The 26,242-nt window shown below is 38.9% G+C and overlaps 2 protein-coding genes across 2 annotated transcripts in view; one reads left to right on the top strand and one right to left on the bottom strand.

Annotated features, from left to right (window-relative positions):
* Positions 1–425: 425 nt before the first annotated feature.
* On the bottom strand, positions 426–12,285 carry grap2a (GRB2 related adaptor protein 2a). The gene is made up of 8 exons (XM_061090397.1): positions 12,136–12,285; positions 6,327–6,490; positions 6,135–6,226; positions 5,506–5,625; positions 3,220–3,409; positions 2,127–2,219; positions 1,902–2,018; positions 426–1,006 (listed from the first exon to the last, which is right to left on the bottom strand). The coding sequence occupies exons 2-8, from the start codon at positions 6,402–6,404 to the stop codon at positions 824–826; spliced, it is 873 nt and encodes a 290-aa protein (XP_060946380.1). The 5' UTR covers positions 6,405–6,490; positions 12,136–12,285; the 3' UTR covers positions 426–823.
* The window catches only part of radil2a (Ras association and DIL domains 2a), a 32,429-nt gene continuing 18,374 nt past the window's right edge, over positions 12,188–26,242 (top strand). The window contains exons 1-9 of the mRNA XM_061090396.1: positions 12,188–12,230; positions 16,173–16,683; positions 18,295–18,633; positions 18,945–19,180; positions 21,388–21,716; positions 24,178–24,873; positions 25,077–25,114; positions 25,613–25,782; positions 25,872–25,984. Of these exons, the coding sequence (XP_060946379.1) occupies positions 16,559–16,683; positions 18,295–18,633; positions 18,945–19,180; positions 21,388–21,716; positions 24,178–24,873; positions 25,077–25,114; positions 25,613–25,782; positions 25,872–25,984 (2,046 nt within the window). The 5' untranslated portion in view covers positions 12,188–12,230; positions 16,173–16,558. The remainder of the gene's footprint in view (positions 12,231–16,172; positions 16,684–18,294; positions 18,634–18,944; positions 19,181–21,387; positions 21,717–24,177; positions 24,874–25,076; positions 25,115–25,612; positions 25,783–25,871; positions 25,985–26,242) is intronic.

The raw sequence follows: 26,242 nt of genomic DNA, 5'->3' as shown, positions 1-26,242 counted from the left end.
TCCTGTTACACACCTTTCAGAATAAAACGGTCTCTTCTATCTAGAACTCAGCTGCTGACTTGAGCCCAGGCTGTAAGTGAGTGCTTTTATATCTGGATCTATGTATATAGGCTATATATGGTGAGCAATGTTGATGCTGTTTCTTCGTTTATTTTGATAGTCTTGCTCTTACTGTAATTTATATGCCTGTTTTATTTTCCTGTAAAGCTACTGCTAATCTCTTTATATTTGCATATTGAAGATTTTTCAGTTTTTTGGGAATCCAATCTATCAAATGTTTAACTTTACAAGTTGCTCACAGATCCACTGTTAACTCTACAATAGCTGAAATAAAAGGCCACACGCTTAGAAGCCTCCAGAGTTGGATTAAATATCGAATCAAAAATCGATTTATTACCACGTCAGTGACCATTCAGGACATTGCATTGAGAAATCCACAAACTTTTTTTATTTAAAACGTTTTATTGGTATGAAAGGCAAACGAGCAAATAAATATGCTGACAGACATGTAGTACAGATGCCATCTGCAGCAGCTCCTGTTGGAGGATGTGCCTTTGCTCCTTTGTGAAGTAAGTCCAATAAAACCTGAACAAGCACAGCATCAACAAGTCTGTATATATATATGAATATGATCTGAAAACACAAACTGACTCTCTCATTTGGAAACCGGAGTGCTGATGAAGTGCTGACATTCGGTGCGAAGATTAGATGAGTCACTGACTCAGTGTAAAAAAAACCCCACACACATTTAGTGCCATTGCACCTGCAGAGCAAGTCTGTGGATGTGTGTAGGCAGAGTAAGTGTGTCGCCTGGGGTGTCTTCTCACAGCTGCGCTGATGTGTAGTTGGCAGGAAACAGACCCATTTTTCCCCGCAGCCTCCCTTTCCACCAAGAGGCGTCCGAGCGATCCAGCACTTCAATGACATCTCCTGCTGAGAAACCGAGCTCATCGCCTTCCTCTGCGGTGAAGTCGTATATCGCCTTCACCTGCACCGCAGACGGCCTCTGTGGGACAGTGGAGGAAAACCAAACATTGATCAATACCTGACAGTGGAGCACTGCAGAGACAAATACTGGTTTTCCAACATTTACAGTAGCTTTTCCCAACATTTAGCTTTTTAGTAGAATCAATTACAGACAAGTTTCTCAAATCCCAAATTCGAGTCATGACTTCGATTAGATTTGTTGCTGCAGTGTGTATTTTGAGGAGTGAATATTTCACTGATTGCCCAGAGAAGAAGTCATAAATATTGATGAAGTTAATCAGGCATATTAAGGAAGAAGGATATTAGTGAGTCTGTGAAGTTTAGTGTAGATTCAAATAATGTTTTTAATGTGGTTTCATAGGGGACCATTTAGCCGTTTTGTTTTTACCTACCTCATATCTTTTGAGATTTGCATGAAGAGGCTGCTGTAATACTATAATCTCCATTTTACATTCACAACATTTCTCTAACTATTCAGAAAGTTTAACTGTAATAAATCTGTAATGTGAAAGTTTTTCTCAATACAGAGTTGAGGGAAAAGGAGAAATAAAATGAGCCTAATTATGCTAAATGGGTGGTTTAATAGACAAATGCTACTGTTAGGCTACTTTAACTACCCCACATTATTTATACATTTGAAGTGCTGCATAAATTATAAAATGAGTCATTTGACAGAACATTATCCAGTCATTACATTTTATAGTCAATCCATCAATCAAGTCAGTCACCAAGAAAGAATTGCTGGTTTAATTTTCAAATCGGAACACTTGTTTTTCCTCCCTATTTCTGTACGTTGAGTTTTGGAGAATCGGCTGAAAGAAGGTAAACAATTTGAATCTGGCTGGTCACAGGAATTTAGTTTTGGACAACTTCAACCTAAATCCCAGTGTTTGGAGAAAGGACAGCGAGCTGACCTGAGGCAGAGGCAAGGTTTCAGATGTACGACGGGGAGGATGAGCTGAGCTGACGGGGCTGTTTCTTCCTGAGTAACCGATGGTGTGAGCACGTTCCTCCAGACCCACTCTCGTAACCTGGAGAGGGAGAAAGAAACTCCACTATATGTTTCTGCTTTGACTGAATAAAACTGATATTACTATAAAGGCTCTTGAGTTGTGCGTATTTATAAAAGGAGAGTGTACCAGCTGGTTGTGAGGCTGGTCTGATGCTCGGCGTTGTGTTGTAGCACTCGCTGCAGCAGAGTGATTTTGTTCAGGCAAACTTCCCCTCTTTGCCTGGATGATGGAAACGGAAACAAAGTTACCATTGAATCATCAACATAAATATATTAGGAACTTCTGTAGAAATCTTAACAAGGCAGCTGCCGTTTGTAACAGTCCACAACCCCTAAATGTTCAGTTTACTGTCATAGAAAACAATGAATACATAAAATATTCACAATTAGGCGGGAGTCATGAAATATTTGGTATTTCCTCTTTTTAAAATATCTGAAATTGATTATCAAAATGATCGTGATTACTTTTTGCAGTTCTGTACAAACAACAAAGACCATCAGAGAAACCTCATAGAAACAATGGAATAAGTAGACTAATCAAAACCTTTTAGAGAAAATACCTTCATAGTTAAATAATTTTCAACATTGTTAACTAATTAATAACTAAAATTGTTCCTTTCACATCATAAAATGTAAAGATTTCATGGCTTTAGCAGGCTTGGCTTTAAACTGTTGCCGAATTTAACAAATACGAATTTAGAAATAATTATCAAATCACATATGGAAGAGATAAAAGATTTTAAAAATCTAGACAGTGCCTTCAATTTAAATGAATTGATACTCTCACATTGAGCAAAGACAAGTTTTTACTAAAATTCTATAACGTGAAATAAGACATTAAATGTGTTTTCAAGCTGAAACGATGGATTATGATATGACTTGTTTGAACCATCTCACCTTACACACTCAAAATAAATTTGGAGTAGGTGCTTTAAATGCATTTTACATCTTTGATGCTGGGATTAACTTTATTCTATAATATTTTCTGCCATTTTATAGACCAAACAATAAATCAATTCATTTCCAGAATACGTGTTAGATTAAACAATGATAAAACTAAATTACTCAATCCAAACTCTCGACAGGTTTGATATATTATTAACAAACATCCCAAGTAAGTGGTCTGTGGTCACTGTTGTCGGATCTTTTGGGGACTTTAAGCAACCCAGTTTGAGTAGGTTTAATAGTGAATCAAAGCAAAAGACAGAATTGTCTCGTACCGGCTGGGCCAAGGAGGCGTTCTTATTGGCCGAACTGCCGTCATAGAGGTAGATCTCCCTGGTCTTAGAGATAGACGTGTTCTTGTAGAACTCCACCAGCCTGTCAAGGGAGGTGAACTTCTCTGACCACAGGAAGTACTGGCCTTTGTTGTCTCTCAACACTTTGAAATGCTGAACGTCACTCTCGTGTCTGAGGGAAAAGATGGAGAATCAGAAAAAACGTTATGCACATTTCCAATAATAAAATTGAAATGTCCAAAGAATGTGACGTAAATGTCACTGACAAGATCTGTGTGTAGTGATACATGTTTGACAAGTGAAAGTTTTGATTTTACTTTTGACACCAAGAAAGTTAAGTATTGACTCAGTGTCTATCTTTTTTTTTGAAACATCATATATCAAATCCACATATTACTCACAGATATATGGAGAGATTTTAGATTGAACTCCCCTCCCTCATCTGAATACCCCCTCCCAAACACAAAGAGCACAGCACAGTTCCAGTTCTAAAATAGTGGGATTCCTTAAAAATAATAGAACATTTCGGTTGAATGAATGCCATTCTGGGACTGTTGGAGCTTGGTGGTTTATTTGGGATCAATGTTAGCCGAATGCTTTTACGTGCAGCATAGTTTAATACACTCAACACTCTCCACTTGTGAGTGCATGTTCTTGATTTGTCGGTTTGGCGATCCAAGAGAAGCGATTCTGAATCCAAATCCATGATGCAACCACCTGAACTCAGTGACTCTCTTGTCAAAACTTGTTCTTCTTGTTAAAACCCCTGAGTTTCCCCGACAGTGCTCCGAAAAGGACGGGACTGAGTTTAATTTTCCAACTTCAGATCTCTGAGCGCTCCCCCACATGCTCCGCTCCCCCACACTCCGCCACCTTCAACCTCAAGAGTAATGAACTTTCACTAAAAAGACAACTTGAACAACCACTGACTCCCTGTCACCTTCATACCTGGATTTCCGGACTGCTTCCTCAGCAGCATCGCCCTCTGCTGGCCAGTTTGGAAAATTACAACATCACTTCACTTGATGACCTACCAGGCCCTGACTGGATGAGATTTACTGTGATAGATACATATTGTAGGTGTTTATGTTCCATAATCTGCAATGAAATGCAAATTCCCTTAAATCGTGAGTCTTAAGGATGCTTTAAAAAGCATTTTAATAATAATAATAATAATAATTTAGTTTAGAATATGAGGAATTTCATACACTGTTGGTTGTATTAATCCTTAAAGTAAAAATAAGTTATCTAAACCCTTGCCGTGAAAAGAGATTAAAAATTAGAGGACAGACAAGTCCCTGAACTACACTGATCGTTTTCCCCGGTGGTCTGAGCAACTGCAGACACTTTCAGATCAACATCACCTCATGTCTCTTCCGCTGTCTTGTTTATTCTGCCGCTGCTTCTGCATAGTCTCCTGGTGGTAAATAAACTCCTGCACAGTTTGCAGCACATATGAGAAACTCAAAGCTGGCGACATGAGTCAGTTAACTGTTTACACAGTGTGAGGAGACTAGAAATATTGGTTCACAGTTTCTCTGGTGAAATTATTTCACAGATCTTTTCAAAGATTTCAAACACTGAAACCACCAGATGAGCATGAGATTAATAATAATTCTCTAATTCGAATATTCAATAGAATTTACTGACCCCGAGAATATCACTCAGTGCAGCACACGCGTCAAGACCCAATAGTCACCTTGTATTAAATCAAGCTGCACTAAATTTCACACACTCCTACATATCAGCCCTCTAAACACAACTGATTTGTTCCATCAATATACATGATACAGGAAGATACTCTGAGAAAAAGGTGAAATGTTTAACAATCTTGCAATATTGAAGAAATTGAAAAAAAGGCTTTAGATCTTGATGAAAAATGCGGTTGAGCACAATCACCTTCTAGTAAAAACACTTTTTTGCTCATTTAAATTACTGTGAGATGATTTTTGATTTTAAACATTGATGTTAAACACTAAAAGCTACAACTTCAGTCCAGTATTTTTTAGCCTATATTTATTTACATCTTTAAAAATGCTTAATTGACTTATTACAGCTCCTATTTGTTATGGACATTAAATGCACTGACAACTCTAGCTGAGTTAATTTGAGACTGCAGAAAACTTTGATCAACATTTTCATCAAAGTTCACTTGCAATGGACATCATCCTCGGATATCGTAAGATAGACTGAATCTGAAACAACGCTAAAGGCGAGACATGAGCATTGTTTTTGGCACAATAAAGAACACAAGACTGTTTCACTAACTTGACAGAGATGGAGAAGTCTCCTGGGGAGCTCTGGGATCCTCGAATCACAAAGTCTCCGACGTCTTTGTGCTTCAGGATATCCTCTGCTGCGTTACGACTGGCGTTCTCCTGGAACCATCTGGACACACAAACAGACGGAGGCCACGAGGCTTATGCTTATCTGCTGTAAACCTCACACACAGCTACAGCCAGAGTCTACAACTAAAGGTGCTACTTTTCTTTCAGCAAAAACATCATAAATCTTCCTTCTGTTCTTTAGATTTCAGTCCTGGCTGTAAATTTCACAAATATTGTCACTGTGATGTACGGCTTCAATATATAGGACGCAGACGGGACTGAAAGGCCATTTCGCTCTAATTCCTGGTGTAAACGTAGAAGTAGACAAGTATGCAGCAGATGTAGAATGATAGCAGCATTTACAGTAGAAAGAAAGACAGCATGCCAAATGACAGCAAACAGTGAGTTAAGGTTGAACAATTATTTTAAAGAAAGGCAGGCTCACAATGAATTCTGCTTTCAGTGGTGTATATTTTCTAAAAGCTGAGGGAGAATCCAAACTTAACCTACACAAGATGATGAACCCACGTCTAGGCTCAGCGTTTGTTAAACAGTACGACTGTATCTCACCTTGGAGGCTGCTTATCAATGTAGTTTTGTGGTACAAATCCTTCCTCTCCGTTCATCTCTGCTTTATACCAATCATCTTGTGAGCTTAAAAGCTGATAAGAAAAAGATAACGACAAGAAGCTGAACATTAGTTATGAAATATGATGAAGCCACCACATATGTATATAAACATATATATATGCATATACTGACCTTAAGCATATCGCCCTTTCTAAAGCTGAGCTCGTCGTCTGCTGTTGCAACAAAGTCAAACTTTGCTCTGGCCTCCATGAGGACTGTCTGAAGTGTCACAGAGGTTTGGAAAATGAAGAAGAAAATGAGGCGAGCAGCGATCAGGGGATCCACAGCAAGTGTTTCTATTCAGAGAGAAAGAAAGCATAAATATCTTAATCCAGTAAAAGGTTTAATTCTGCAGTTTGTCTTTAAATTAAGATTTCTGTTCTATAAACAGCTCAACATGGTGCTTCAACAAGCATGTTGGATAAAAATCTGATCTGTGGAAGCAGACACTTTCAAGAAGGTCTCGATATGCTAAAACAAGAGCAGCCCGAAATTTCCCAGCTGAGGTGTGAGGAAGTTCCCAGGATTATCTTTAGGAAGTGACCAAAATTAATTTAAGGAATTATATTTTTTAATGAAACGTCAAACTTTAAGAAAATTAAAAGTTAAATCTGCACAAACAGGAATTGCTCTCCTAAACTCTCAAGCTTTATCGATTTAAAAAATCTAAACTTTATTTATAGAATATTGAATCTTCCATGCAGATTAATGGGTTTTTACTCATGAGAAACTGGAGCAAGAATTATTTACCAATTTTTTTTTTATAAACAAATGAGAATTGGTAATGATCAGAAATAGCTTTTTTGTCTGAAAGTTGACTAAGTTCATCTGCACCTGAACTTATCACTGAAATTTACTATGGCATTGGGTTGAAATGAAACATTATTTTATTATACTGTTTCATTTAAATGTTTAGGGGTCCTAATTAAAGCAGAATGTTTTTTTACTTGACTCAACCAATAACGTGTGGAATGTGGCTGCATGTGACACAACTTAAATTAAGAGATTCATGGAAATGACTTGCGGGAAGTAAAGCTCATTCAGCTATATTTAAATTGGGAAGCAACAAGCCACTTCTCTAATTTCTGTTTACCTACGTGACAGAGATACAGAGCAGTACAGTAAACAGCAGTACAGTGAAACATGGATGAAAAGTCAAATTAAATTCCCATGATAGCTTCTTTCTTATGTGTAAATTGAGTATTTTCCCACAGCTGTGACAACTTACATTATGTTTGTGGTTACGTTGTGAAGGATGTGGTGAGTTATCTTGAAAAAAAATACTGACTACCTTTACTGATGCAGCTGTAGAGCGTTTTGCAAGATTACAACTTTTATCACTGAACATGTACCTGTGGCGAACTGAGGAGATGTAAAACATTCTCTATAATTCCTTTCCCCCAAACGTCCCTTAATAAAGACAGTCTATACACACTTCAAAATAAAACAAGACTCCTGGAATGAATAAACAGTCCTGGAATGAATATAGTTAAATCAGTTTTGAGATCAAAGCAATGGATAGACTGTGAAAATAGTCCAGTAAAAGTAATGAATCAACAGTTTGAAGCTAAATGTGGAATAGATCAGAATTTGGGTATACTGGTAATGATTTTTGAGCCCACCAGTGTAATTCAGCAAGTTTAATTTAGTTCTATCATCAAGTTCATTAGTTTGACGATAAACCACCACCAGGATGTTTGTTATGCTCAACACTCGCTAATAAAAAGACACTGCAGAGGAACGTTGTGTTCATCCTACCTGGTTTATCTGCAAATTTGTTTGATTGATTTACTAAACGGATGTTATTTTTTTGTGCCTGTGCTGTGTGTCTGTGTCTTAGTCCAATATGCTGACATAAAAATAATCAGATAATCTAAATAATTTGGATGGCCAGATATTATTGGCCACTGACCGCTGCTGTAGTTTATCCGAGGACGTAGATGAAGACATTTTCAACTGTCCACAGACTGCAGGCACACTGCGAACTGCTGCAGATAGCTGGCTTCTTGTCTATAAAAAATGTTATGACTAATAAATGTATTGCATGTCCAAATCACACGAAAGTCAACTCTGCACTTCCCTGGGCGTTAACAATACACAAGTGTGAAAGCGATTCGATGAACAGTTCTCGAGATATGCGTACCACATACAGACAGTTGATGATTACTAATGATAATAAAAATGAATGCAGGATCTTAAACCGAATAAGATCCCAATGCCATCACATCGTCAGACGCCAATTTAGAAGACATTAACCCTTCCTGAAACAGTGAGCTAAATGTAATGATAAGCAGTTGAAACAGCTTAAAGTATTGGAGTTTAAACAAATAACAAAAGTTACAGGTAAAAAGTCGAAATAGTAAGCTTAAGATAATCGATACATTGAGATGCAAAAAGTAATGGATGAATGGCCTAATAGTCCCAGTTCCTTCACTCAGGTATTGGCTGCGCCAAAGATTGATTCATCTCTTACTGTCCGATTAACAACACTGCAAAAACCAAAAATGCTAGATCAATAAATATAAAAATGACTTCATTTGGTATCCCAAGGATGGATTAAATTGGTTCCTGTTGAAGTTAACAAATGATATTGACATAATTCATAACTTTATATAAAAAAAATAATACATTTTAGTGTTACAAATTTTTGTGTTTTCAGTTGAAAGTCATATAAACAAACTTTGTTTATCTGACAGTAAAAGATCCAAATCAAATTTTTCTAGGGACCAAATCCCTGTCTATATGACTTTTGGGATATTTACAGCATTTGATTGCTCTTTATCGTCCCTTACTCAACACATATTTGATCGTAATCTTGATATGACAAGTTTAATTTGGTTAAGGTTTACAATTTTGACACTTAATTTGTCTTCGAGCTGTAAAAATAACCTGCCTTATTCTCATTCCAGTCTCTTCTGCTGATAAAAGGGATATAAAGGACAGATTTGGTGCATAAAGCTGGTCTTACATAACTTTTTATCTTATCTGCTCTAACTCACACCTCCCATGATTAAGTCAACATGTAATGATTGATATCGCACAGCCTGGTATCCGCTTCTGGCAACAAGAGGACTCTTTGAAGAGTGTAAAAGCAGGATGTGATCATCAATTCATGAACCATTTCTAGCCAAACTGCTTCATAGGTTCACCACATTATTGAAACTACTGGAAGTCATGGATCGTTTGGTTCTTTGCCTCCTGATTTAGGTTTATTCGGGTACTGATCTTAGATTTTGTATGATTTAAAGGACTGGTTAAGTGCAGAGGTGCAGATACCATCCATGAGCCTACTTTCAGTAAATTAGTACTAACTTTCGTAACTTATTATACATAAAAAGTGAAGGTGCATGTTGACATGAAATGTCAAAATTACAGATAATTAGAACAAGTTACATACTTTTGACAGAAAAGACTGCAACTAAGAGTTAATTTCACTATTGATTAACGAAAATAATTAATGGCAAACCAAAAGAGGTGCTGGAACTTGGATTTTTTGCTTTTTTAGTAACAATATAAATAATCAAATCTGATGAGGTGAAAGGTTTTTTAAAAATGTTATCTATTTAGACGCTATGATATTCAGTATATTTAATACATATTTGTCCTCACACAATCTGAGGATATATAGAGGCCGAGTCATTTCAACATGCAGTATTTTTATCAGTGGTGATAAAGCCGATAGATTCAGATGTAAGAAGTGTTGTTTGCAGTGGTGCAATCCGCAATGTGTCAGGTGGTTTCTCATTCTGCAAATGTTGCATGAAGTGACTTTTTGCAAAAATTGAGAAGCATCTAGGGCTTTTACGAGAAAAATCTGAAATCAGTGTAATTTTAGCAGAAGTCGAGGAAGTATTTAATTTTTTTTATTAGTAATCATGCAATCCTGCAAAATGAAGATACTCCATCTCAAGTAATATTTCTGAATGTGAGCATTGCCTAAAAGAGAGAGACTGTCCACTTGTAAAAAAGACGGAAAAGAAGACTTCATAGATTGTCTATTACTTTCTATTGTTAGGTGACCTCTAGTGATCTTAGTAACTCTGACAGTACAAAAGAAGGAAGTCAGGTGAAGTAGTATTAAGCGTCCCAGTCCATGTAAGGGGGAGGATGAGATGGATGGGTCGACACCATTGTTCTTTTCTCATGTGGAACAATGTTATTTCTTTCATCCATGACTGTTAACCGTTAACCAAGGAAGTACTTCTTTAAACCCCAAAACAGATTTTTTTCCTATAAGGTCAACATGAACCTTACCAAATTGTGACTGTTCCATAATCTTAACTGCGTAATTACTATTGTTACCATGGCAACCAACGTCTGGTTGACCTGCAACCATTGGATTAATATTTCAACAAACAACACAAGAACATGCAGGTTGGGGAACTTGTTAAAAATACCAAAAGTGAAAGTAGGGCTGGACGAAATGGCAAAACAATTATATCAAGATACAATATTCATATTGGTTGATTGATAATTAGCAAGATAAACGTCCGATTTTTATAAAAAGTCTGATTTGTGCTCCTTAGTGAAGGTTGGGGTTTTAAACTCTTCTTCATGAGGATAACAAACACGCATAACAGCAGGTACATCACCTAGGTATGTGTTATATCTCCTCATTGTGCATTATATTTACTGTGTGTGTGTGTGTGTGTGTGTGTGTGTGTGTGTGTTGTCTTGATATTATAGCTTCAAGTTATATTGCAATAATTATTTATATTGTTTTATCGCCCCGCCCAAAGTAAAAGTACTTAAAATCCAGAAAAAATGTGTTTGACTCCTACTTTATAAACAGTAGGTGCTGCATATTGTACACAATCATCATGTTTATAATGTAAAATCTGATTTCCCCCCAGAAATGTATAGTGGAGTAGAAGTAGAATACAGAAAATAATGTAATTAATCAAGTGCCTCAAAATCCTACAATGTGCTTAGTTACTTTCCTCAACTGTATATGACTGCTGCAGGTGTTTTTTTACAGTCGTAAGTAGACAGCTGCTCATGGGTCATTGAAGAGGAGGCTAACCATTTCCACTGTCAAATAACACGGTCATGGCTGAACAGGCAAATTATTCTTCAAACATTTACATTCCAGGAATTACACTGACTCAGTTAGCCTGTACAAACTGTTGGAGGATCAGTGCTCCAATCCTTTATGTGGGTAAAATTGACAAAGACGACAATTTAAAAATACTCTATTAGAAGTAATGGATTTGCTTTCTACATTTAATTCTTTAAAGTCCCTGTGACTGATGTGCTTTTATACATGACATTAGTTAAGTGCAGTGGTGGGTTGTTCCTGATGTCCAAACGGCTCTGGTCACAAAGACATAAACTGCTTCACACAAAATAACAATATGGGCAAATTAAATTTCAATTATGTATAATTTACAAATATATATATTTCTTCTTATTATTTGCAGTTATGACCATTGCTAACCCAGGCTCTCTCTCATTCAAACCTCAATAGCAGCCTTTTTCATAACCACTTCCTGAAAGCAAGGAACGTAAAAGCATGCAGCCAAGGCGCACATGAACAATTGAACAAAGAAGTTCCAGTAAAAAAACACAAAGACAACAACAATAAATAAAAAAGTAAATAAATAAATGCTCCAGAAGTTAAGATATAGTCTTGTTTTCCCGTATTTGAGGATATGAATGCCCAGAGTGGGTTCCAGGCTTGATTTGCACCATTATAATGAATTAAAAATTAATCCAGAGTAACGTGATTAGATGTTTAGACATTTATACAAATTCATGTTTATGATATGCATAGTAGGACATTACAGTAAATATGTAAAATGAACAATAGAGAAGTGAGAAACAGCTGGGGAGTGAAAGAGGAAGAGAGATAAATTGCTACTAAAAGTCGCTGAATTGCACTGTTAAGTTTGGCGTGTGAATTCTCGAAAGTTTCCTGATATGAAAGAGTCCATCAGCTCACCTTTCCTCCTCTCTGGGCTGGAGTTGAACTGGTCTGAAGTTGATTTCTAAGGTTCGCCTCTTCTCCCGCCGAGCTGAGGACACAGCTGCATATTTGTGAGTCCACAGTTGATTCGCAGGACAAAATAAAAGCGCTGCTTCTGTGTTTTGATGTGATGTCGCGTTAAAACGGAAGATGAACAAACCGGCAGCTCGAGCACCGCCTCTCTCTACAAGAATCAGCCGCAGAAAGTTTGAGGTGCTATTTCCGGCCGGATTTTCAAAATACAACCAGGCAACATAGCGCTGTGGCGTTTTATTTAGGCGGATGCGTCAAAGTCTGAATATTAAAATAAGTAGATTGATATTTTGTTACTGGGATTCATGGAAAAGAAAGTAAACTTGTCTAATCTCATTTGTTGAATATGAAGCTGCATTGGATACAACCTTTTGAAATGGGGAAACAGAAGAGGTGATGCTAGTTTTGTTTGGATAACAAACAAGTAGGGGGAAAAGCAGAAAGCAGTTATATGTAGTATATGTTCACTGCTAAAACATTGGTTTGACACTTCAAGACCAGCAATAGAGAAAGAGAGAGATGGGCATATGGGCAAGAGGCTGAACTGTCCACATTAATCAAATAGACAATATAAAAGTATGAAAAATAAACTTCTAATCATCAGGAAAAACATAGTATTTGCACTTTAACTTACAGTTCTCTTGAGGCCCTATCATGTACACGGGTCCTGTTTCAAACCTAGTTTTAAAAATTGTTTGTAACCCACTTTGGATTCGGTCAGTATCTCTAGATAATTAGATTGCATGCAAATCTATTTAAGAATATGCACCATGAAACCAAACCATCAATTAATATGTAAAGGTTTTTAATTGTTTTATATTTATATATACTAGTACTTTCAAATTGTCTATATAAACTCCTGTGGTTCTCCAAATTGAGTTCACAGTTGACAACCTTTTTATTCATATAATTTTTGGTGTCCACACAAAGATAAAAATGACCATTATCATTATCATCTTTATTATTATAATTGTTATTATTATTTAATTTAGCTTTGTTTGGGTAGATTGTTTCATGGCAGGAAAACTGAACCAAACCAAACATTCATATTGTTCACCTTTCTTCTAGAGAAGATCCATTCTTTACATAAAACCGTTGTAGCGTGAGAGAAAAGTCTTTCACAGTGTGACTGATGATCAGCAGACTGGGTGGATCCGGAGCTGTGCAGCGTGTCAGAGCCAAGCAGCAGAAACAGGCTGTTTGCAGAATCGTGTCGTGATGCGTGTCTGACCTGAATCTCACAATCTCAAAACCACTTGCTGTGCACAGCAGCTGCAGGTAGAGCTAACTCACATCCGCCTCAAACCCTGTTACTCAATACCACAAAAACGACACAACTCTCTATGTGTGTGTGTACCTGAGACGTCACTCTGGTCTGTGAAGTGCTACAGTTGGTTTTATAATGTAGTTGTGAGCAGATATATGTATTATTTCTATATTTTCTTAACATGAAAAACTCTGTGAGCTGTGTCACACCCTGGAAATACCTCAAGCAGTTTTCAGAGGCAATGACAGAGTGCACAATCTGTCTTGGTCTTGCTGCTATTTTTTCTCTTTCATTTTAATTTCAGGGAGGATTTCGCTGTTTGAATATACAGTTAATACAAACAGTCTTGTCATTATTAATTATTTAGACTTAAAACAAGCAACATGTTCTCACATTTGAGAAGCTGGTTCATAATGTGTTTGCTTTTTAATCATTCAGCTATGTAGTGGGTCTACTAATATGAAAAATGTTGTCATCTGATAAATTGTATCCATTAAATGGAAATAGTTGAGTTCCAAAAACTGTAAACTACATCAATGTACAGCTTTTTGACAAATATTCTGGAACGAAAAATACAACATTAACATTTGATAAAAAAAATGTTCTGTCATCACAATCCCTTTGTTACCCCCCACTTCAAATTGTTATCATTAAACATTAGTACAATATTAACATAGTAGCTCTAAGTTTTTCTGTAAGTCAGACTGTCAGCATTTCATAAATGCTGCTTGACAAGTTTTTTCCCATTAATGTAATCTTCAGATTTGTGTAATTCAGAGTTAGTGCCACTAGGTAGAGCTCTTGCTGCAAACATGCACAAATAAACCCCAATGACTTTACATTGGTTTGTAGATAGTTTTGTAAGCATGTTTTGAAAAACTTCATAACTGCATATTACATTAATTTTATTGATTTCCCTTCTTTGCATTATTCACTTCATGTGATTATCAATCATCTGCTGTGTAGATTGGAATTGATTCTACAAATGAATTTGAATTTGAAAGCACTCAGAGCCTATCGATCAATAATTAATGGCTCTTTAAATTCATGAGTTTAAAAAAATAAAATGTTAATATTTTTTAACCATCTATTTAAACAGTGATTAAAATTCATGAACATATACAGTTTAAAAAAAAATAAAAAATCCAAATGGTTAAAAACAATATTAAGACATTAAAAAAAAAAACATAAGTAGAACTTTTTTAGTTTTAGCAATGCCATTACTGTCCATCAAATCGTACTGAAACATTTAACATTTTTTGTGACATCCTGGCACTTTAACACTTTAATAGGGTTAATAAATCTGTGGTATACCATTGGCACGATCTGCCCAGAAACAACATACACAAAGTTAGACGACAAAATTATAATTAAAATTGAGAGCAAATGCTGCAGTTATCTTCTAGATAATTTTTCAGTGCAACAAGTTGCTTCTTCCTCTGGTAAATGTGTTTCGTCCATATCCTTGGCACCATGTGTTTCCCAAGTTAAGTGGATCTTGGCTCATTTGTCTCATTTCAGAATCAGGCCACAACAGTTTTCTTTTCCTTGGAGGAGTCCATTTCACCCGGAACTTTGGGACACAATCTGCATAAGACCAGCTGTGATTTTCACCTGATTTGTAAAATAAAATGTTTTAATCAGGCTAACAAATGCCAAATAGCCTTTTAAGATCAGTTTTCCTCCAGCTTTCAGAACTGCAGTGGTCATGAAATCTGATTTTGGGTTGTACTGTTTTGACTTATATGAAACCTGCAGCTTTTGTCCACTCTTGAATGTCCTTCTGTGGCCTACTGGAGACCAACAAATGGAACATATCCATTTCCAATTGACAAACCTGAAGAGGTGGGGTTTATGACCTATAGTGCAGCAAGCCACTAGGGGGCATTCCAGTTTATTTGGCTTCACTTTTAGGTAGCTACCATGCCGTGTGTCTTATTTACAGTCCAGAGCTGTGTCTCAATTCAGGTGAAGCATCCTTCAAGGCCTGAGTTTCAAGATTGATTGTGTCACATCTGCACGACTAGGCCGTCGCATTTCAAAGGCTCCTTCAAATGCATCTTTTCATCCCGGAGAAATGAGGGCTCCAACGGGCTCCAACGGGCTCCAACTGGCTCCAAAAAATAATACAAAAACATGGGACATTAAAACAACAATAAGGGCGGGATGAGCGGAAATCCGCTGTAGACTTGACTGTGTCATTTCGGTCTAGGAGGCGGTCTTTGTGGGCAGGGTCGACTGCGTCCTTCGAAGGATACAGCCCCTGAATTGAGACAGCTTGTGGGAATGTGCTGTTGCAACATTGACTGAACATGGACTTTATAATTTTATTCACTATATGGGACAGAAAATTGTATTTCTGGAAGTGTGTCTCACCGATGCTGTAGGGGCCCCAGAAAGTGTTGTCCCGGCCCTGGGCCCTCTGTGTGTGTGTGTGTGTGTGTGTGTGTGTGTGTGTGTGTGTGTGTGTGTGTGTGTGTGTGTGTGTGTGTGTGTGTGTGCGTGTGTGCGTGTTTGCGCCGTCCCGCCTCTTTGCTGACCACGCGCACGAAGCCGCAGTGACGTCAGATGTAGTAGCAGCTCGCGAGCAGGTTCTTTAATTCAGTCCGCTCGCGCTCCCTGAGATAACGGACCTCACCGGTTTACTTCTTCACATGTAAATAACGGACCGGGACGTTTGTTTGTTTGTTTGTTTGTTTCCTCGGTCAGGAAGGAACTCACGGTGGGAGAACATGTCTCCTCCTCCTCCTCTTCCTCCGAACATTAATCTCAGTTTGGATTTTACCTCCATGAAAACTGTTGCGGGAGTTTAAACCGACCGACCTGTGAGGGAATGTGAGGTTAAACTTGCTCCTTTCAAAGCTTCACCAACACATTTAACATCTTCCTCCTCTTCTTCTCTTCTCGTATGGACGTTGAGACACAGTTGGAATATTTACGCACTTTTTTTGTGAATCTGGATCTTTCCTTTCCTCTGGAGGTGGACGCTTCCCATCCCGGGAAGTTCTCATGACTTCACACCGCTAGCTAACGGCGATCAAGGCTATATTCCGCAAATGTGAGCTGTGTTCATGTGTTTGTGTGAGACTGGAAAGCACCATGATTTCAGAGGAGAGAAGCAGCCACGTCAATAAACCAGCCCTGAACCCTGTGGGTTTACTCATCCGCTCGCCGAAGAGACGACTGGCCAAGCTGGGCAGGAAACCCAGCAATGGGTCTGTGCAGTAAGTCTGAGGGTTTCTCTCTGTTTTAACACATGCATCTGCTTTCTACTGTTACCGGCTAAACACCGAGAAAACACAGTGTATTGTAGTTAGATGTGGTCAAATGTTCTCATCTATTCGTCATTTCAGTCATTTTGTTTCCTGTTTCTTGGATGATTGACATAAATACGAGTTAAAAATAAGTCTTAAAATGAAAGTGACATCATATTGTGATAATTAACTGTATCTACTTATATGAACATGTCTATATCATCCAGCTCATAGTTTTAAGATTTGGTCAATTATAACAATTATATTATAATTGTACTGTGAGATGCTTTATTCTTTGAAATTTCCACATTTCACAGATGAAAACTGCACTTTTTAGTCTTGGAAATAACATTTTAAAGTAAAAACATATCGGGGTCTAAAAATGATGATGCTCTCTTACCATAAAGTAAAGCTGCAACCAGGAGTGGATTAACCAGCGACAGTATTTCTAATCGATTGATCGTTTCAGTCATTTCTGTAACTAAACATATTCTAGTTAACCCTAAACAATTTAACTGCATCATCTTGAGCTGTGGCTGATATCACCAGTAATATTTCACATGTTTTATAGAAGGGCTTGCTGATGAAATAATATCACCAACACAGGTTCAATATAAATCAATGTATTGCTAATTGTGTAAGTGAGGAGTTTTAATTATCTGTTTATCAAGTTCATTGAGTTAGCGATGACCTCCTTCAGTCAGGAGTAAAATTCTGTCTTTAAACCTAAAAGAAATGATGACGTGATATTTTTTGTGATACTAATAGGATTATTTTATACCTTGATATAATTTTGGGCCATTTCCTCCAGACCTAGTTTCAGCTTTTCAAATGTGAGCATTTGATGTTTACTTTGTCATATCTTGATTTTAAACCAATACCGAGCTCAAGCAAACATTTAACTTTGACTTAGACATATTACCCTCTAAGTTTAAAAATCTTTTATATTCAGCTTTCATAGATCAGTGTCAGTACTTTACACAGCTTCCTTTTTGTTATTCTTACATATTTTAATTATTTTCTGTTTGTTTCTGTATGTTTTTTGTGTGTTATTGCTCCTGCTTGTATTTCTGTTCGAAACTTCTTAACTTAATTGTTGCTCATCTTGACCAGGGCTCACTGGCAGAAGAGATATTACATCTTAATAGAACTTTCCTGTTGAAAAACTTCAGGTCTTTTAACAATTTATTGGTCAAATGATTCATTTATTCATGGTAAAATAAGTAGTTGATTAATCCAAACATTATTGTTAATTGCAACCCTGATGAATAGTTTTTACATCTGGGAAAAAGTGATTGTGTATACTTGGCAATGATACCTCATTGATCAGAGTAAAACTGGCTGCTTATATTGTGTGTAAACTGATAATGTTTGGAATGTTGCTTGGTGTTTTCTGATGTATAACAGGCCATATACAAGAAAATTGATAATGAGAGATAATTGTTGAAGCTTTAAGTCACTGTCTGCAGGTTGTACAGAACCGACACATATGCTGCATGCACAGGACGGCTGTGTATATCATTGTGCTTATTTAAGGATTTCAACTTAAAAGTGTTCACTCTCCTCTCTGTTTTGTGTCAGGTCCAACACCTCAGACAACACTGTGCACTCCACAGAGAGTGTCGGTGTCCGGCAGCCGGCCAAGAGTAAAATCCGCCGCCACAACAACAGGCTTTCATCTGTTTTTAACTATAGCCCCAACCTGCGGGACAGTGGACGCCGTGACCAGGCGCAGTGCGGCGGGAGCCTCGGCGGAGATCGCCAGGCTGCAGACGACCCAGCTGAGCTGTCCAGCCAAATGTCTGTCCCTGGCATCCTGAAGATCTTTGGCAGTGACATCTGTCAGGGGACCAACTACAAGAGTGTGCTGGCCACCACTCAGTCCAGTGCAAAGGAACTGGTGAAGGAGGCCCTGGAGAGGTGAGAACTATCACTGTTAAATCCTTATCTGAGTGATATTTTGCATTTCAAATGGTGCTGTAACAAGATAAAATCCAGTGGGATCCAGAATCAGTTTAACCTGAACAGATTCTGTATGAACTGAATCAATTAAAATCCCTAAAAAAATATTTACTGAATGTCTGTACAAATTATCATGGTGATACATCCTAAAGTTTTTGAGATAATTCAGTAAAAAGCTTGCAGGTAAAGTACAAGAGTCGTCCTGGCCTAAAACACATTTTATCTTCTATTACATCCCATAGTCCTGACAGTTGTTCTACTTTGTTCAGGTACTGTCTGGAAAAAGAAGACCCCACTGACTATGTTCTCTGCGACGTGATTGGCCAGACGGGCGCAGATAACCACTGGAAGAGGGAGTGTTTTCGTATTGTCGGGGACAACGAGAAGCCCCTGATGCTGCAGTCGCTTTGGAAACCCAAGGAAGGTTTCTCCAGGCGTTTTGAGATCCAGCTGAGAGCGAGTGTTGAAGAGCAAAGCTTGAAGGACAGAGACACAGTCACAGCAGGTACATGCGTCTGCTGGCACCTTCATACTGTATAGGACCAGGTTTCTTCTTTTAAAAACACAAATCTGATAAATTTAAGTGACGCGGCTACAAGCCCGGACCCTGAGTTCCTCTGGCCCGGGGTAATCAGTCACTCAGTCTCTGCAGCGGTGGCATGGGGAGCCTTTATCCTGGTCTCTTATTGCAGGCTATCAGCCCTCATTGTCCCGCTTATCACTAGCCAGACCAGGGGAGACGGCAGGCATGTGAGAGAGGTCAGGAGGAAAACAAAAGCTGCGCTGAGGGATAGAGGAGGTCGGCGCGTCCCCACTCTTATCTTTGTTTTATTGGAAGGGCCCATTGTGGCTCCGTGAAGCAACCCTTCCCACCGAGCTTGTAGCTGCCAGAAAGTGGACCCCCTCAATGTTGTGTTATTCTTTCTATCACAGTTCACTTCCTGCACAGTGATGCATGCACCCCTGTTGACTTTAGCACGTTCGTTGTGGTTCTCCTCTTGCAGTCGACCGATTTGCTGCTCCGCTGATACTAGCTTTCAATAAATATTTGTCTTGGTACTGCTAATACAATGGAGCATCCTCCAGATCGCAGCTACCTGGTAACAGCAAAACTCAAATTAGAGCTCTGTTGCACACTCAACGTAATTTGTTAATTACACATTTAAACAAATTCACTTATTCAGTTTTTTGCTAAGAGTTACTGTAGATGAGAAAAAATGTAATTGATAGACAAACCTTGAGATGAAAATGATTTGAAGAGTATCTGTGGTTAACTAAGGTTTCCCTCCTTTTCCTTCTCCTGTCACTGGCCTGTGGATTGTGGTGGGGGGGGCTGCCCTTTACCTCTGCTGGTTTTCTAGGCCCTCTGCCCGGTGCATCACCCGAGTGCTGAATAATATGGAAAACACCCATTTCCACAGCTGATAAGAGCGGCAGAGCTGCGGTGTGAAGTCGGGCTCTGTGGACATTCCACGGTGCTTAATGGCTCCAAATGAGCTGAACAGTGTTTGTGTTACGTCAGCGGCCGACACAGTGGCTGTTGGTATCAGACAGAGGTGGCCACATCTCACTTTCCCCACACATTTCCTCTCTTTCCTCTGCTTGTGTTGCATTTGACTTGGTGCCAGTGCTCTGAACGATTGTGTTCGAGTCATGTTCGATTTTGGGGTCATTTTAGGTCATCATGTTAATGTCTATGGGTCCGTGCTGACAACTGCTTTGGCCTGAGGTTTTATGTCATCCGGTTTTCCAATTGTCCGTCCGTCCCATTTTCGTCAAAGGCCAAGATCAGGTGGTGACATTTTATGTCCAAAAGGTCAAGGGGCAACTTCACCGTGACATCATCATGTTCTGCACAATCACTTAACTGGCTGCAATTCAGCTCCAGAACACAGCACCAGAAGGGCAGATTGTGAAATGTGTTTTTTTGAGATAATATAATTGGTAAATCTTTTTCAATATTTTGTCGGAGGCCTTTAGTGCCTTTTTATCTGGTTTTGTTTTGCTCTTGTCTCCTCAGACGTTAGTCACCAAACACTGTGACGACAGGTAGAGAACATGGAATGTTTGTCTGTATCTACATAGGTTGTCAAAAGAAAATATCTTGGTGAGAAAGGATAAAGGAGTATCTCAGTGTTTCAGGAATATAAAAGACACATTAATTGGTTAGATGAAAAATATTGATGGTTAAAATCTTTTGTACAGTGGCCATTGATGCAGTGAGTAATGCTGTGGGCTTCAGCTTCAATTGTTTTTCAGCCATAATTTGTTAAAATTTTGATGGCACTTACTCCAATAAGTATTCAGAATTAGATATTGGCTATTCTTTTTTGCAGTACAAACTCACTTGATTATTTTGAAACTGAAGAAAACTTTAATTGTGATAATTCCCAGGCAAGTTTAGAGCATATTTTTTCTATAATTTTTAAACTGATTGATAGAAGTTTAATTGTGGCATGTAAAGAACAGATTTTGACTCCCAGAAGGAGTGTGAATTGCGGCAATCAGTCACTAAAGCCTTTACAGTACCATGCACCTCATACTTATCAGCTCCATCTTAACTCTATTGAGGAGGTCCCTCAGTTTAAAATATATGAACATGCAACTGTTAATTTGTCACATTAAATTGTGGAATGTAAAGAACAGATTTGTAAGAGGCATCACTCAGAGAGGTCATCATGGTCATAACATGCTGTCCTCTTGTCAACCCAGGCATCAACGCTCAGGCTCGTAAGCTGCAGAAGAGCCGCTCCAGAGTGACCTCTCTGTTTGTGGATGGCAGCGGAGATGATGTGGATAGACTCGGGATCTGGAGGAGCCTGAGTGAGATGGATCTGTCTGCGATGGGCAAAGAGGCCAGCCGGGCCCAGCAGAGTGCGCTCAGAGAGGATCCGGAGGCCGAGGCCGATAAGGAGGTGCTGCGACTCGGTATGGAGAAGGAGGAGACTGAGAGCAGTGACGACAACACCACCCAGTACTCCATTCATCCCCCCTTTGACTTCCCGTACTTCCTCCTGCTGCAGGGTTACAGCCATAGACAGGTGAGAGAGAGGAAGGGTATTAATAAAAATTACTAATTACTAATTTGCAAATTTACAGAGATGTAAGGTGCCCATTTAACAAAGAATCGTCTAAAGTGGAGGAACAGACTTATTCTGATTGTTGTGGCTGCTCGTAAAGGCGCTAATAAAATATTTTGAGTATGAAGTATGAAGACTGGTGCATAACCGTCTGTTTAGTTACCTGAAATGCACGATACTGCCAATAATAATTCTTGGCACAAATATTTCTATTTAATTGACAAAAATTTTGATTCTATATCTATATCTATATATAAATAAATATACCTTTTTGTAAATTAAGTCTTAAACAAAATCACAGGGAATTTAATCCTTTTGTATTGTCGTTCAATGTAACTGGGGACACAATTGACCATCAGTGTTTACTGAGAATGAAAATAATCTATATTATTATATATTTAAAATTAATGAGTTGTCCACTAATCCTCAGTTTATCCAACAGCAAATTCTTAGTGTAAGGGGAGAACTTCTCATTCAAATAGCTGTTATAATGACGTCACTTAAGACCACACAAGGCCTCTCAGTGTGTCTTGGCAGTGTGTCGGCTGGCGGAGGCAAACACAAGCTTAAAGGGTGACAAGGGGTGAAAGACACAACAGGGTGTGAGCATGTTCACGGCTCAACTGGATCCCACAACGGAAAGAAAAGTGACTTCCACGCAGGACGGGATGTCTGTCATGATGTCCCAGTGAAAGGACAAGGAACAAGGGACGGAGTGTTCACCATTCAGGCAGAAGGAAACCTGCACAGGACGTTTACAAGAATGAGATAACCCTGATTAAAGACACACCGGAGAGGTGGATAAGCAACAGGAGCTATTCTTAGAGTACGCTGTGTAAACACAGTCTGTTGGGGTTGTGTTTGTGGGGGAGGAGGCCACTTAAACTGGGGTTCTGTGCTGTAATCTACATACCAGGGTTAGAAAATATGCCTCATTTAAAAACTAAAATATCACCTCAATCTCTCGTCCCTGTGGCTGTGAGCTGCAATTTGTGTCCACAGCTCATTTTTCTCAGTAAAACCAGTGTGAGGCTGTGGGTTTGGCTCCACTCATTACCAGGAAAAGGAAGTGCTTTCTCGCAACGTTGTTTAGTAAATGCTGAGTTTGCAGAACAACTGTAGGAGCAGAGCAGGCGTAATCTTGCTTTGTAGCAGTAGGTCAACGCAGAGGGAAAGCAGAGGAACAGGCAGGTTTGCTGCACATCAGTGGTCATAAAACAGAAAATAAAAGTTTTTGTGTATTCAGAGCTTCAAAAGTTTGCTTGAGAGACATAATACAATTGGGGTTGCAATAAATTATTGTTTTTTCTTATCAATTAATTTTTTTTCCGACTAATCATTTAGTTTATGAAACATAAAAATAAATGTCAATTATTTCATCCGAACATGATATTTTAAAAAACTGAGTATATTAAAGTTCCATAGGGTTGTTACATTAAAATGAACACCAAGGAGATCAATGGGACTTTATACTAATATTGGCTGTCTTGCATTTAGATTTATATAATCCACCTTTGCATGTCAGAAATACAAAACAATGTGGAGACTCTACCTTCAAATTCAGGCTGCTGGTATGTTTCTTACCACCGGCTCCACAGGCTGCTTGGGTCTGAGCAGCTTAGTTGACAGTATCATCGCCTCACTAATAGTCTTAATGCAGTGACCTCAGGTCACGGACATCACCGACGTCTCACTCTTAAGCCCTTCCATTCCTGTCTCGCCGCATGCTGCCTGTGCAGGCGGTGCTTAACACCACCTGCTCCCACTGATGTTCACATGCACGCGGCTGGTTAATTTCCAAAATGTTACACAAAGAAGTCAGTCCCATCCTACACAGGATTAAATGAGATTTTAAAAGATTTGTCACTTGGAAATATTTTATGTTATATACCAATACCATCACTAACATATGGTCGATAATCAATTAAAAGAAGATTAAACGGCAATAGAAAACAAGTCATTCAATAATTTGTTTAACCAATTATTTTAATAATCTCTGATTTGTTTTAAATGATTTTTCAAGCTAACTGCCACCTATTAATATATACAGCTTTTTTACATGTGAGATTTTATTGCTTTCATTCCAGTACATTCTTGCACAATATTTTAGGGCGTTGATGAATTGGTCAGAAAAAAACACACACTTAATGATGTCACCTGCTGCTGTCTGATGTCTTGATGTGATTTGATTGTTTAATGTTTTATAGACCAAATGATTCATTGAGAAAATCTGAATGATATTCAGATTTTGGTATTAAGGCTCATACCTGCCACGGCCGAGCAATCCTGCACACGATTGTCTCGTTCTTAAAAAAATATCAAAGAAATACAAAAGTGCTCTGATACTTTTTATGATTTATTTGTCATAAAACACAATTAAAGAAAGTGAAATATATATAAATTAAAAACTATTTTCCTGCAGGATTTTGTAATCTACCTGATGAGTGGGACGACCACCATCTTCGGCTGCTGCAGGGAGCACAGTAATGGTGAGGATGAGGAGAGGCTAAAGGTCGACATCCTTCTCTTTGCTCCTGATGTGTTGCCTCAACACTGCTGCGTCAGACGCTTGGACTCTCACAACCAAACCTCCACTGGGGAGCACAGAAAGACATTGACAATGCTGAAGCCCCTCCACGGTGCTCCTGTGACCAGGAATGGTTTTCTACTTAAAGAGGAGGTGGAACTGAACCCCGGGGACCTGGTGGGTTTGGGAAAACACTACCTGTTCATGTTCAAGGATCCTACCAGCTCACCTGGATCCCTCCAGACGCCTCCTTGGATGACAAGACTCTGCCCAAACTCTGATACAAAAGCGTCATCATCTTGTTTCTCGTGTGGCTCCCCCATCGCCACAAAAAGGCTTCAGAGGAAGCCTTTGCCTCCTCGCTGGAGGGACCTGGAGGGCACAGAGGCTTCGCTAAGCTACGAGCTGGAGCAGGAGGAGCAAGTCCTACAGGAGATTTTGGAAATGTTGGATCCAAGTGGGAATGAACCAAAGCTGACTCCTGCTTTCCTGCTGAGCCTCTGCATCCAGCACTCAGCCTCCAAGTTCGAGCTGACGCACCTGAGGCAGCTGCTGCTCCGGATTGCCAGTCAGATCCAGCTCATCATGTGGGTAAGGATGAATCGCTGCTCTTTCTCTCTGTCATCAGATAACTTGCCTTTTTGTAAGTGAATAGCAAGTGTTAATGTATGTGTTTTCGGCCCCATATCCCATAAAAATGAAGAAGCAATCAAATGTCTCATCAGAGTGGAATGTACATTGAAGTTTACTGGTAAATATCTGCGTGAAATCAATATTTGTGTTCACTCTGTTAGGAGAAGACAAAGGAACTTGCAACCATGCAGCCAGAAAAGTGAGTAGACAACTTGTTTTCAGAGTGTCCCAAAAATACATTACAATGAGAAGCCACAGCCTGTGATTATACATGACACTCAACTCCTTCAGTTTCACAATCTGAATAAAAGAGGAATTAGAGTCTGATTTACAGTAAGGTTTCATGAATACAAGTTGTGAAGATTTCTCGCTGGGTCTTCTCTGAGGAAAGTAGAAGCATCTGAGAGTTTTCTTGTGATCACGAGGCAGCTTGGAACAGATTTAGTCCATCTCAGCAGATGAGTGAAGTTACCAAAGGCTAACAAACTCAATCTTCAGTGTCATGCTACATGTATTGGTCTGTAACAGGAAGTGAAAGCGTTGATGTTGATCAAAAAACATGAACTATCATCACCGTTTCTAGATTTCATCCTCTGATAAAACAGTTCATGTCTGTGAAATGTACAACTGCTTTTAAGATTTCACATTGATCAGATCAAGCATTGATCTCACACCTGGCTGTATTTTTTTACACCAGGAGCTCCAGTGACAGGGAGTCTGATCATCTTCAGCTGCCCAGCACAGAGGAGCTGATCCCAGGTCTGCAGCCCCTGGTGCTGTGGATGGCCAACTCCATTGAACTGCTGCACTTCATCCAGCACGAAGTCCCTCAGCTGCTGCCCTGGAGGCAGGACCACGAGGGCGAAGGTGGGTAAAACATCTGCCCAGATCACAGCTGTTGGACCTGCAGTCTGGGTCTACTATTAAGATTAGTGTTTCATTTTATTTTTGGCCAGGTGTGTTGGACTCTGAGATGTCATCCACTCGGACAGCCTGTGAGGAAGCCATGACAGTCGTGGAGGAAGTCATCATGTTCACCTTTCAGCAGTCTGTCTACTATCTAACAAAGGTTGGCTGCCACACATCAATGGAACACCAGTATTATACAGAATTTTTATGTTTTCGGGTTATCTGTCCAGCCCATTCTTGTGAACACAAAAAAATTTCATAACAACTTGGCAGAAATCTGCACTTGGACTAACATTATAACTGATTATTCTGTTGTCAAGGTCATGGTGGTCTCACAAACATGTTATGTCCTCTTGAAGGGGATATTTCAAGTCTGCCTATTGAGAATTTTGACCAGTTGTCACCTAAAGATTTATTG

Source organism: Limanda limanda, chromosome 17 (assembly GCF_963576545.1).
Source record: "Limanda limanda chromosome 17, fLimLim1.1, whole genome shotgun sequence".
NCBI classification, from domain to species: Eukaryota; Metazoa; Chordata; class Actinopteri; order Pleuronectiformes; family Pleuronectidae; genus Limanda; species Limanda limanda.
Note: the sequence above shows the minus strand (reverse complement) of the source record. Positions and strands in the feature narration are given on the sequence as shown.

Excerpts from the sequence above, each read along its gene's own strand:
- grap2a (XM_061090397.1), bottom strand. The coding sequence starts at position 6,404 with ATGGAGGCCAGAGCAAAGTTTGACTTTGTTGCAACAGCAGACGACGAG. Across the intron at positions 3,410-5,505 it reads GACTTCTCCATCTCTGTCAA|ACACGAGAGTGACGTTCAGC; the intron begins GTTAGTGAAACA and ends CTTTTCCCTCAG. Across the intron at positions 1,007-1,901 it reads AAACCTTGCCTCTGCCTCAG|AGGCCGTCTGCGGTGCAGGT; the intron begins GTCAGCTCGCTG and ends ACTGTCCCACAG.